Genomic DNA, 11867 nt, shown 5'->3' with positions numbered 1-11867 from the left:
GAAGTAGTGAAATCGATGAGAACCGGAGATATGTGAGCTCGTTTTCTTCGTTGAATCTTAGATCGAACATTTTTCGCCAAAAAATCAGCAACACAAACAACAATAATAATGTGAGTAGATTGTAGAATATTTGTAGGGTGCTACTAGTTTGGTCAGGGGTTACTTGTAGGGTGTTACTGGTTTGGTCAGGGGTTACTTGTAGGCTCTTATTGTCTTTGGTCAGGGGTTACTTGTAGGGTGTTACTAGTTTGGTACAAGGCTTACAAACAATTATTGAATAAGTAACTCATACAAGTAATCCTTGAATAAGTAACTCATACAAGTAACCCCTGAAGTAACTCATATAAGTAACCGCTGAATAAGTAATTCATACAAGTAACTCTTGAATAAATAATTCATACAAGTAACCCTTGAATTAACTCATACAAGTAATCCCTGAATAAGTAATCCATAGAAGTAACCCCCTTAAACAAAAACACAAGTAACACCTGAAAAATACAAGTAACCCTGACAAAACCAGTAACCCAGTTATGCACGTGAATAGTAACCCGGTTATGCGCGCATTTGTGTTCGTTATTTTTGCTGATTTGGCAGCAGCCGTGTGGCCTGCTGCACCAAAAAGGCTCTGTACTAAATATTCCATCCGTTTTATAATGTTAGTCCCATATAATATTTTGGGCGTTTCAAAAAGATCTACCCATGTTGAATATATTTCATTTATAATTTAATTTTTTTGGAATTAATTGATTATGGATTGATGACATGACTATAAGTAAGAAATTTTTTACCTTAAATTATGCAATTATAACTTGTGCTTTCATAATAAAAAATAAAAAAAGTTAAATAAGGTAAACTAATTATGAATTCTATTGTTCTTTAATGTTAGATTCCAAAAATATTTATTTTCTTATTTTATATGATAGATTGCATATGAGACTAACATTATGAAATGGAGGAAGTATTATTTTTTTAAAGTGAAGTGAATAGGACCGCGGCTAACACCGTTGAAACACTGAAAACGGGTACACATATGACATTGCCACCTATTATTCGTCCGACAATCATTATTAATTTTATTTCTACAAAAAAATAAATAAATATATATTATCCATGATATTATCTCCCCCTCAATTTAAAAATAATTTATTTGGACGTAATTGACATCGATAATGGCTTGTTGCTAGCAGACATTTTCACATCCATATTTATTCTTCTATAAATATAAATAATATTAATCCCTTTTATTTTCATTTTTATTTTTACGCTATATCATTTCTATACAGTACATAATAATTGTACCACTTTTTATTTTTTATTTTCATATCATATGCTTAGTTTTTTTTTTTTTTTTTTTTTTTTTTCATTTTTTTTGTTCTTTGATTTTGTAGCAGATTCTTCTTCAAACTCTCTCTCTAAATAATAATACTTCCAATTCTTCTTACCTTCCTTACTTTAGCTTGATTTGTGTAGTTTTCTCTAAGTGTCAAAATCTGCAACAACCCACCACATGTTTGATTTATTGCTCCCAATTTTAGTACCTTCTTTAGGATAAGCTTAAGATTTCCTTGTCAGATTCCTACTCTTTTTTTTTTTTTTTTTTCTTTTTCATCTAAAATTTTCTAGATTCTGCTTCAATTTGATCAAAACCCTGTCAAATTTATCTGGGGTTAGCTTGAATTTGTTCAAAATTGTGAAATTTTCTGGGGTTTTTCCTCATATCTTGATTTGGGTTGTGGTTGGTTGCTATTAGGATAAGCCCAAATTCTGTTTGTTTGGTAAAGGAAATTTGGAATCTTTTGTTTCTGGGATTCCTTATTTTTAATTTATTTTTGGGTTTAAATTTGATGAAGGATAAGTTAGCATCTTCTTGTATTTTCTGCTATTTTACCAGTTATTTCTGGAAAAAAAAAGTGGGTGGCTAGCTTAATTTTCTTCTTCTTACCCTTTATTTTTTTTTTTTTCATTTTATTCTTGTCCCTCTTTTTCTGGGCATTTATTCTCTTCAAAATTTGAATTTTTTTTTTTTTTTTTTTTTTTTTTAAAAAATTTAATCATCTTTCTCTCTCCTACTTTGGGAGCTGAGATTACTAGTAGTTTACTATACAGTGGATGAGTTTGTTACATGTTCTTGGTTTTGGGTTAAAAGCAGGACATGTACTGTTACTGCTATGTTGTTGGATTATCTCTGTGATCCCCATGAATTGGCTGATTAATGGTGGTGTAATGGACGGCAAACCTTGTTTGCTTGGCGGCGGCGGCAGTGGTGGTGTTGGTGATGGTAAAGTGGTGGGTGATTGGTGGTCGAATATGGCGTCGAATAGCCGTATGATCCACCATTACTATTACCAATATATAGGGTCAATGAAGTTGAGGAAATCTTGGTGGAAGAAGCTTTTGGTTGCTTGGGTAGTATTTTGGATCATATTTTGTTTTGGGGTTTTTTGGTTCATGAGTTCATATGCTGTTGAAAAAAGGAAAGAAAGCCTTGCTAGTATGTGTGATGAAAGGGCTAGGATGTTACAAGATCAATTTAATGTTAGTATGAATCATATTCAAGCTATGTCCATATTAATTTCCACTTTTCATCATGGCAAGTATCCATCTGCTATTGATCAGGTATAAATTCCAATGATTTTTTTTTTTTACTAAATATTTGATGATCTTGTTTTTGGTTTGTAGCTCCATGTTTTCCTAAATGATTATGTTATAAGTAGGAAATTAGGAATTATAGGTGTATTTATCATGTATGTGGGCAAATTATTGAGAATTTTTGCAGTGTATTATGATACCTGAAAATTGTATTTTGATGGGGGGTTGAGGTTTAATTTTTACTCCTGAAATTGTACTTCTGCTGTCAGCAGAGCTAATGGCCTGTGGGTGTTGTGTCCGTTTGTCGGATTTAGCCTGAAATTGCTGGTATTAGGTCATTAGATACTAACTAAGGTGAACTTGGAAGGGAAAACTTTTCACTTGGGTAACCTGGATCAATAGATAGAATGAGTACGCATTCTTGTATGATTTCAAAGTTAATCGATCAGCATGTTAATCAATCAGTATATCATCTAAAAATTGGAGTATGCAGGCGATTGGGATAGTTTTTGCCTAAGAGTTTGTTATTGTGGTTGTAGAATAGCTCACTCTGCCCCAGAGCTTTTATACCTGTTTGTTAATTTGTATATGGTCTTTGTTTCTTTAGGTTAAATCTGATAGTATGATGTTATGGTTTCATTGCTAGAATTAGACACGCAGTACTTAACTAAGGTGAACATTGAACAGAAAACTTTTGCAAGATATACAGAAAGAACTGCTTTCGAACGACCTTTAACAAGTGGTGTGGCATATGCTGTGAAAGTGCTCCATTCTGAAAGAGAACAGTTTGAGAAGCAGCATGGCTGGACTATTAAGAGAATGGATACTGTTGAGCAAGAACCTGTTCATAAGGATGATTATGCCGTGGAAAAGCTGGAGCCTTCTCCAGTTCAAGACGAATATGCCCCTGTGATATTTGCACAAGATACCATTTCTCATGTTGTTTCTGTGGATGTGCTTTCGGGGAAGGTATGCTCTTATTTATTGTCTTTTCGTTTTGCTCATAATTATTTGATGTCCATGATACATGTATATCTTGAACTAATGTGGAGTGGCTGATGCTGGTCTTTTAAACCCAAAGGCTTCTAACTTTCTAAGCAACCAACTGTTTGCCTATCTGATCTCAGTTGTTTTGTATTTTGATAGGAGGATCGTGAAAATGTTTTGCGTGCAAGGGCATCTGGAAAGGGAGTTCTCACTGCCCCTTTCCCATTGCTCAAAACTGGCCGCCTTGGAGTTATTTTGACATTTGCAGTTTATAAAAGAGATCTTCCTTCCAATGCTACCCCAGATGAACGAATTCAAGCTGCTGATGGGTATGCCTACAACTAATAATCTCATACACTAAATGTAGCACCTTCTTTTCAATTTGTGATTTGAATTAAGTTATTATCAGTTTGTTTCATGCATTGTACTACAAACATCATATGACTATGCACAACCAGAAGTATGAAAGAAAATTATTCCATAGATGTCTCAACCTGGAAAGATGATAAATGCTAATTTATTGATAAAATTGCGTGACAGTTAACCTAAGCTAGTGCAATTTATCATTATGGTACGTTGGTACTTTTGTTGAGTGGAACAAGGAACTTTTCTGACATTACATAAAAAGATTGCTTCAAACAAGGTGAAAAAAAAAGAAGAGAATTTTGCTTTCTATTAGAATGGTTAGAAACTAATGAAGCATCAATACTAACACTGCTTAATATTTTGGTAAACTTAAGGTGTGGTTGTGTGATGCCTTCTTCCTCATAGTAATAGAATTGCATTCTTTATGGCGTGGGGGTTTACTGCATGTTGAATTGAGTCATGGTTGCAATTGTGGCAGCGGCCAAGAAACAGATGAAGTCACATTTGGTTGTAATTTCACTTCACATCACGAAATGACCAAATAACGACCTATTTTTTCGCATTTTCTTTTCAGAATTGTACTTCTAGTTGTAGTTATCTGTAAAGAAACTAAGAGGCTCTTGCTTCCATAAACAAGCGTAATGGCTACTAACTTACTATTGACAATGGCGGCTTTAACAACCCATGGTGGATGTTGCTGTGTCATTCTGGAAAACATACTATGTGCCAACCTGTCATGTAGCTGCAATGTGAAATTCCATGGTGTATTGGTCTATATTTCAATCAGTGCCAATGAACCATGTAGACATGAAGTAATTGCGTAGAGTCCTAAGTTGCGAGAGAGTGAGATGTATCATGGATGATAACGTCCTATGTTTGTGGCAGGTATCTCGGAGGGGTCTTCGACATAGAGTCACTGGTGGAAAAGTTACTTCAGCAGCTTGCCAGCAAGCAGACAATCCTTGTGAATGTCTATGATATAACTAATCTCTCGCACCCAATCAGCATGTATGGTTCAGATGTATCTGGTGATGAGTTGGAGCACGTCAGCCCGCTAATATTTGGGGATCCTTTTAGACGGCATGAGATGCGCTGTAGGTGAGTATACATGGTTTCTATATTGTTGCTTGTAAAGGTGTGTGTGTGTGTGTATGCCACTGCAGTTTGCATTTTACACAAGGTGCAATTTCTAGGGATTCAAGTTTACCTTCGTGATTTGTGAGAGAATGTATCGAAACTTTTGCTATTTGGATAAGACTTCAACTCTAGATTTCATTGGTTTTTACATATTTGTGCAGATTTAAACAGAAACCGCCTTGGCCGTGGTTAGCCATTACGACTGCTATTGGGATACTAGTTATTGCGTTGCTTGTTGGTCATATTTTTCATGCAACTCTGAATAGGATTGCCAAAGTGGAGGATGACTATCTTAAGATGACGGAGCTTAAAAAACGAGCTGAGACTGCTGATGTAGCAAAGTCACAGGTACACAGTTCTTTTTTGTGTAACTCGTATACAGAAATTCATAAACAATTTCTATTGTGTTTAGATCTGATCATGTTTTGATTGTCCTGCAGTTTCTTGCTACCGTTTCTCATGAGATCAGAACCCCTATGAATGGTGTTTTAGGTAATCGTTGTCACAAATGTTCTAGGTTATCAACATATTATATGAGCATGTGAATGTACAATTTGATTAACTCATTTCAAATTTCAGGAATGCTTCAAATGCTTATGGACACCGACTTGGATGTGACTCAGCAAGATTATGTAAGGACAGCTCAAGCTAGTGGAAAGGCTCTTGTTTCTCTTATCAATGAAGTTCTTGACCAAGCAAAGATTGAGTCTGGTAAACTTGAGCTAGAGGCGATTACGTTTGATCTGCGAGTAATTCTGGATGATGTGTTGTCCCTCTTTTCGGGGAAATCTCAAGAGAAAGGAATAGAGGTAACCGCTGTTGAGCCTTTCTACCCTTTATTTATCATGTTTGCAGTGCCCATGTGTTCCATTGAAATTTCTTTCGGGACTCAAATTTAACACTCTTCAACTTTGGTATTCTAGCTTGCAGTATATATCTCTGAGAAAGTACCAGATTTGGTTATTGGTGACCCCGGAAGGTTCCGTCAAATTATGACAAATCTAATGGGAAACTCAATTAAAGTAAGTAACAAGTTACATAACAAGTTTCCTTTTGTTAGTGTAACATTCCTAAGAATGTTTGCATATTATTAGTAGGCAAAGTATGGAAATTTGATTTTAATTGTAATGAAGATTAATAATTAATACTACGCAAATAAATAAATAATAGCAAAGTTAAGTCAATTCCCTGTTAAATCAGACAAATCTCAGGAGTCTCCTTTAGAATTGTTCATTTAGCTAAAAAAATAGCATAACTTAGATGTATGATTACTTAGCTTGAGTATTTCTTGATTGTGCAGTTCACAGAGAGAGGACACATTTTTGTGACTGTCCATCTCGTGGAAGAGGTGAGAGATTTTATAGAAGTGGAAACCGAGTTATCACTGAGGAACTCTTTGAGTGGCTTGCCTGTTGCTGATAGACGGAGAAGCTGGGCTGGATTCAGAGTTTTCTGTAAAGATATGTCTAGCTCATTATCATTGTCCTCCTCCAACAGTCTTGTCAACCTAATTGTCTCAGTTGAAGATACTGGTTGTGGCATCCCTGATGAAGCGCAGTCTCGTATCTTCACTCCCTTCATGCAAGTAGGTCCTAGAAGTGGAGGCACCGGGATAGGACTGAGTATAAGTAAGTGCTTGGTTAGCTTGATGAACGGGGAAATTGGATTTGCTAGTGTGCCCAAACTTGGTTCTACCTTTACATTCACTGCAGTTTTTAGCAATGCTAACTCGAGTTCAACCAAGAAACAACCGACGAAAAACAAAAATAGTTCAGCATCGGCTGAATTTCAAGGCATGACAGCATTAATTATAGATCCAAGACAAGTTCGAGTGAAGGTGGCTAGATATCATATGCTACGACTTGGTATCAATGTTGAAGCAGCTCCAGATTTGAACCAAGGTTCTGTTATTATCAGTGCCGGAAAGCCATGCATTGATATGGTGTTTATCGAGCTTGAAGTGTGGAACGAATACCTCAAAGATGACTCTTTATCTATCAATAAATTGAGAATTGTCAAGAATGGGACAAGGCTGCCTAAAATTTTTCTTCTAACGAATAGTATCAGCTCCGTAAGAACTTCAAACTCTGGTACTAGTGATGTTGATACTCCTTGTATCATCATGAAGCCCTTGAGGGCAAGCATGGTGGCTGCATCATTGCAACGAGTAATGGGTGTTGGGAAGAAAGGTAATTCCCCTAATGGAGTGTTGCCGACATTGCCACTCCAGCATCTTCTTCGTGGGAGAAAAATTCTTGTAGTAGATGACAATGCTATTAACCTTAAAGTGGCTGCTGGTGCGTTGAAGAAATATGGAGCTGAGGTGGATTGTGTAGATAGTGGGAAAAAAGCCATCGAGAAGCTTTCTCCACCACATCATTTCGATGCCTGCTTCATGGACATCCAGATGCCAGAAATGGATGGGTATGTATCTTTCTACTGCAACTATGGATGTCTTTCTTTTTGTGTTAAAAAAAATGAATGTCTTTCTTTTTGCCATTTTGTATTTGAAAAACCAAGCCATTGCTCTAAACTTCTAAAGTCATACTACCTTTTGTTCTAAGATATACTGTAGTTTGTTTTACCTAGTTGATTTGATCCAAAGTCATTCTACAAATCTAAAATGCCGATGTGATTTTATTTGTAACTATGTAATACTTGTACAATTTTAAAGGCCACTTTACAAGATCGATGCAGTTTTATGTAAATAACATTACTACTTAACATGTGTGCATTTCGATAGAGCAATCTATGTTTTGGATAAGATGAAGAATATTAAGAAAGACAAATAATAAAAGTATTATAGCAACGCCTTCAAAGGACCTTATTCATCTTACTAAAGGATGAGTTTATAGGTGCAATTTGAACTTGACTCTCTGCTGTATAAATTTTCAGTTTTCAAATCTGAAATATTCAAGTAACTAGTACCATAATGTATCCAGAAAGCTGTTCTGTCGGATTTTCTTACAAGTGGTGTTTTATCTACTACATGCAACTGTTTGTCTGATGTCTTTGAGTCTGTCTTTTCTGAATTCCTTTATGCAGATTTGAAGCTACCAGGAAAATCCGTGAAAAAGAGCACCACATTAATGAGCGTATCCATCGTGGTGAAGAAACTGCTGGTGCCTATAAAAACATTTCAAACTGGCATGTGCCTATCTTGGCCATGACAGCAGATGTTTTTCAAGCAACGCATGAGAAAAGCCTTGAGTGTGGCATGGATGGATATGTCTCAAAACCATTTGAAGCAGAACAACTTTATCGTGAAGTGTCACGCTTTTTCAATAAGAGTTCGGAGCAATGAGTAAGCCTCTTACCTTCACAGGAAGTTCCTCAGATGGGCATAGGCGCAAGCTTCTTGTCTGTTGGATGCTTTGGGCTTCATAAGTGGTCTTCTAATTTGCATATAAGTAAGTTTCCCGAACTTGTTTAGCATCCTTGTTCATTTTTAGTTTTGAATTACTCTTGCCATTATCTGACCACTTAACCTTTATATTTCATGTCAACGGTCACCTAGAATATCAGTATACTATTCCTAGCGAAGATTAAAACACCATTGCAATATTAATATTAACAACTCCTTAATCTCTGTGCATGACCTAATAGACACTTATTTGGGAGTGGGACGGGTGTGTTCGAAAACTAACATCAAATTGTATTTAGCGGTTTTCAGTTTTTAATTTCCGATTCTTAAAATTCAGAAATCTTTAAAGTAGCAAATTTTGAATTATATCCATTCTGTAGGGTTGTGACTTGTGACAGTCTTCAGATGGTATGTGTATTCCATCCATTATTGTATTAGTGTTTATTGCATTCACTAACATTTTCTTCTGTTGATAATTTGCAGAAAATGATTGATTTCAAAATGAGGGATGGGATACACACCATACTTGATCGGTGATGTTTGGTTGCTCTTAGAAGCTAAATTCCTGACACATTTGTAAGATTCTTTCCGACAGGAGACAGACGTGTAGGATAAAATCCCCATGTAAGTGAAGAGCCTTTCCTGAGCCTTTTTTTCAGAGTTCATAGCTCCTCACGATGGGCTTTGAAAGAATTTGCGTGACTCGAGTTTGGTGCCATAATCCTCATTTGGACAGTATTTGTTTGTATCATAGATTAGCGTTTGCACATCAACACAGCGTGTAAAGAATGCGCCATGTATAGATTACTCCAAAAATAAGACTTAGAAATCCTGTCATATATCATCACATTTCCTTCACTCACTAGTTGTGATGGGAGGGATTATAGTATTATAATCACCATTTGAATGTAAATTATTGAACGTGTACGCTGAGTATAGTTTGTGAGTTGTATATAATCGACTTTTCGTATAATGTGAGTATACTCTGGTGATTATCTTCTTCATGAGGTATCATCCGTATCAACTGTGTGCATGAACTAGAGGTTTGATTCTCAGCTCTTCGCTGTTAAAGTGTACATAATCAAAGATACGAATTCTGAAGGGTTGAAGGATCAAGGTCTCGATGAAAACTGTTTTGAATGTTGAATGACAATGAGTCATGCGTGAATTGATGAACATATGTGCAGTTAAAGAAATTGCTGTGGAGGTCTGTTGAAATTTGAAATCTTTAGGCTACAGTCTTAATCCCATCAATGGTTTCCTTTATTATTATTTATTTTTTTATTATTATTTATTTTTTATAAGGTCTTTTTAATCAAATTTAAATTCCTCAAAAAAAAAAAAAAAAAGCCTCATCTCTAATCATCAAAACTAGTTGTTTATTAGTATTAATATGATACATAAATATTTTGCAACTCATTTAATACTTGTATAGTTGTATTGTATGTTAGTGAGATGACAGAGATATCATGGGTTGCCAAAGTTATTAATGCTCTATGGGTTTTCCTATAAGCTTTTTGTGCAATTTTATGGTCTGAGCATTCAAGGTTAATCAAAGCAAAGCCTATGCAAAATTGCAAAAAAAAAAAACCCATTTACGCGTGTTTTTTTTAAGGCTACACAAGAATGCCCACGATATTTAGCTAAAATAACCTCCTTAACTTTTCTGTTTTGTTTTCGTCTTATTGAGTAGAGACTAGCCACGGAACTAGGGAGGGGCATTATATAGTCATTGTGGGCCTATAACAAGGATGGGCAATTGACCATATATAGATAATGGGTATACCAGAATTGCACATAAGGCCATGATCTCACAAGTTTTAGGCTAGATGGGGCTACTCATGACTAACTTATTTGATCTTGAGAATGTATATCATGTGATGGTTTCAATTAGGGTTGGTTCAGATTCGAGCTTTAGGTGTATGTTAATTTCTATTGAGTCAAGGATGAATCATGTCAATATATTATCATATCAGAGCTGATCAACATAATAATTAGAGGAGTAAAAAAATCGACCTGATGCAACTAAACTCAACCTGACTCGAAAGTGAATTGTTCCATGATTTTACTAGCATGGGTACAATAGTTTATTACTTCGTATGACTTAAACCCTAACTAGATTCCATTGAACCCGACCCAATAACCCAAATTGATACCTCTAGAATACTTTGTATTACAAGATGAGTTAAAAACATACCTCTATCTCTATCTTCTTCTTTTTTAAATGTATGAGAAAATACTTATGAATACTGTAACTACAATTATATCCTTAAAATATTTGTTCGCCTATATGCCCTTATTGATATGATGTTAATTACATCTTAACTTTTCCTTGTGATTTAATGATTGAACTCTTATGAATAGTGTTTGGATAATAATGTTTATTTACTTATTTGTTGGAACTCTAAAGAACGGTGCCAGATGTTTATACCCCTAAACATATTTGTTTACATATTTTTTCTTATTAGTGTTGTTAACAACTAAAAAGGCTTTCTAAACATGACTAGATATGGCACGCATACGCGTCAACCACTCTAGTTATATTCAACCTGATTTGGGTATTTTTACATGGCCAGGTGGCCCAATCAGAAAATGGCACGTGTCCTCAGTAAAGGTGGCATGAGATGATGACACGTGGAGGGCAGACATTCCTCTGCCCTAAACAGACTGATGATCCAGCATGGACCAATCAGAAAGCGACGTGTGTCACCCAAAAAGATGCCTAAAGGCCTTTTGGGCTCAGTGACACGTGTCACTCAGGCATTGCCTTTGGAATGGCGGCCTTCAAGGGCCCAAACCTTGAGGCGCCGTTTTGCGGCGTGACCTAATCCCTAGGTCACCAGATCCTAGGGAGGGCACACTTTCCAAAGGGACCCTATAAATAGGGACATTCTTACATTTATGACAGAGAGAATATACACGCAATACGAGACAACACGTCACTTTCGCATTTATTACAGAGCTGTCGTTTTCAAGGAACAGACAACACTTTACCTGAGCTTGGAATCCGAGCAGATAACTTTACTTCCGCACGTTTTATTACCGAACGTTTACTAACTTAATCTTCGGAGGCGGACCACCGACCATCCGGCGGTCCGTTTGCTTTGCAGGTACAGGCGTCCGTTGCTGAACCCAGTTTCAGTGTTGTAACTCTCCCAAGGGACAAAAACCCCCGAAACACAACCCATATACCCTTAGGGGCCGTTTAGTTAGGGGTATTCATCAAAGGGATTGAGAATCAACTACTCTCATTCCCTTTGTTGTTATTTGTTAGGCCATTTTTTCCACTCCCTTTACCCTTTTCATTCCCCCCAAATCCTTCCAAGTTGATTCCCCACCCCTAGGTATTCCCATTCCCTAGCCACCCGAACAACACTATACCACCATCCTACTACCAACCCAAACCAACGAAAACCTAGCCACT

At 36.2% G+C, this 11867-nt stretch overlaps 1 protein-coding gene across 1 annotated transcript; it reads left to right on the top strand.

The window, feature by feature from the left end:
• The first annotated feature begins 1299 nt into the window (after positions 1-1299).
• LOC145640116 (histidine kinase 3-like) lies at positions 1300-9445 on the top strand. The gene is made up of 11 exons (XM_081691429.1): positions 1300-2616; positions 3277-3558; positions 3736-3905; positions 4828-5040; positions 5241-5427; positions 5520-5571; positions 5659-5888; positions 6003-6101; positions 6380-7503; positions 8125-8489; positions 8927-9445. The coding sequence occupies exons 1-10, from the start codon at positions 2110-2112 to the stop codon at positions 8381-8383; spliced, it is 3123 nt and encodes a 1040-aa protein (XP_081547555.1). The 5' UTR covers positions 1300-2109; the 3' UTR covers positions 8384-8489; positions 8927-9445.
• Positions 9446-11867: the final 2422 nt, after the last annotated feature.

The sequence above is a fragment of the Chenopodium album genome, chromosome 1 (genome assembly GCF_948465745.1).
Source record: "Chenopodium album chromosome 1, dcCheAlbu1.1, whole genome shotgun sequence".
Classification (NCBI taxonomy): Eukaryota; Viridiplantae; Streptophyta; class Magnoliopsida; order Caryophyllales; family Amaranthaceae; genus Chenopodium; species Chenopodium album.
Note: the sequence above shows the minus strand (reverse complement) of the source record. Positions and strands in the feature narration are given on the sequence as shown.

Coding starts and splice junctions, on each gene's coding strand:
- LOC145640116 (XM_081691429.1), top strand. CDS start 2,110: ATGAGTTTGTTACATGTTCTTGGTTTTGGGTTAAAAGCAGGACATGTA. Junction 6,102..6,379: donor TAATGGGAAACTCAATTAAA/GTAAGTAACAAG, acceptor TTGATTGTGCAG/TTCACAGAGAGAGGACACAT. Junction 7,504..8,124: donor CAGATGCCAGAAATGGATGG/GTATGTATCTTT, acceptor TCCTTTATGCAG/ATTTGAAGCTACCAGGAAAA.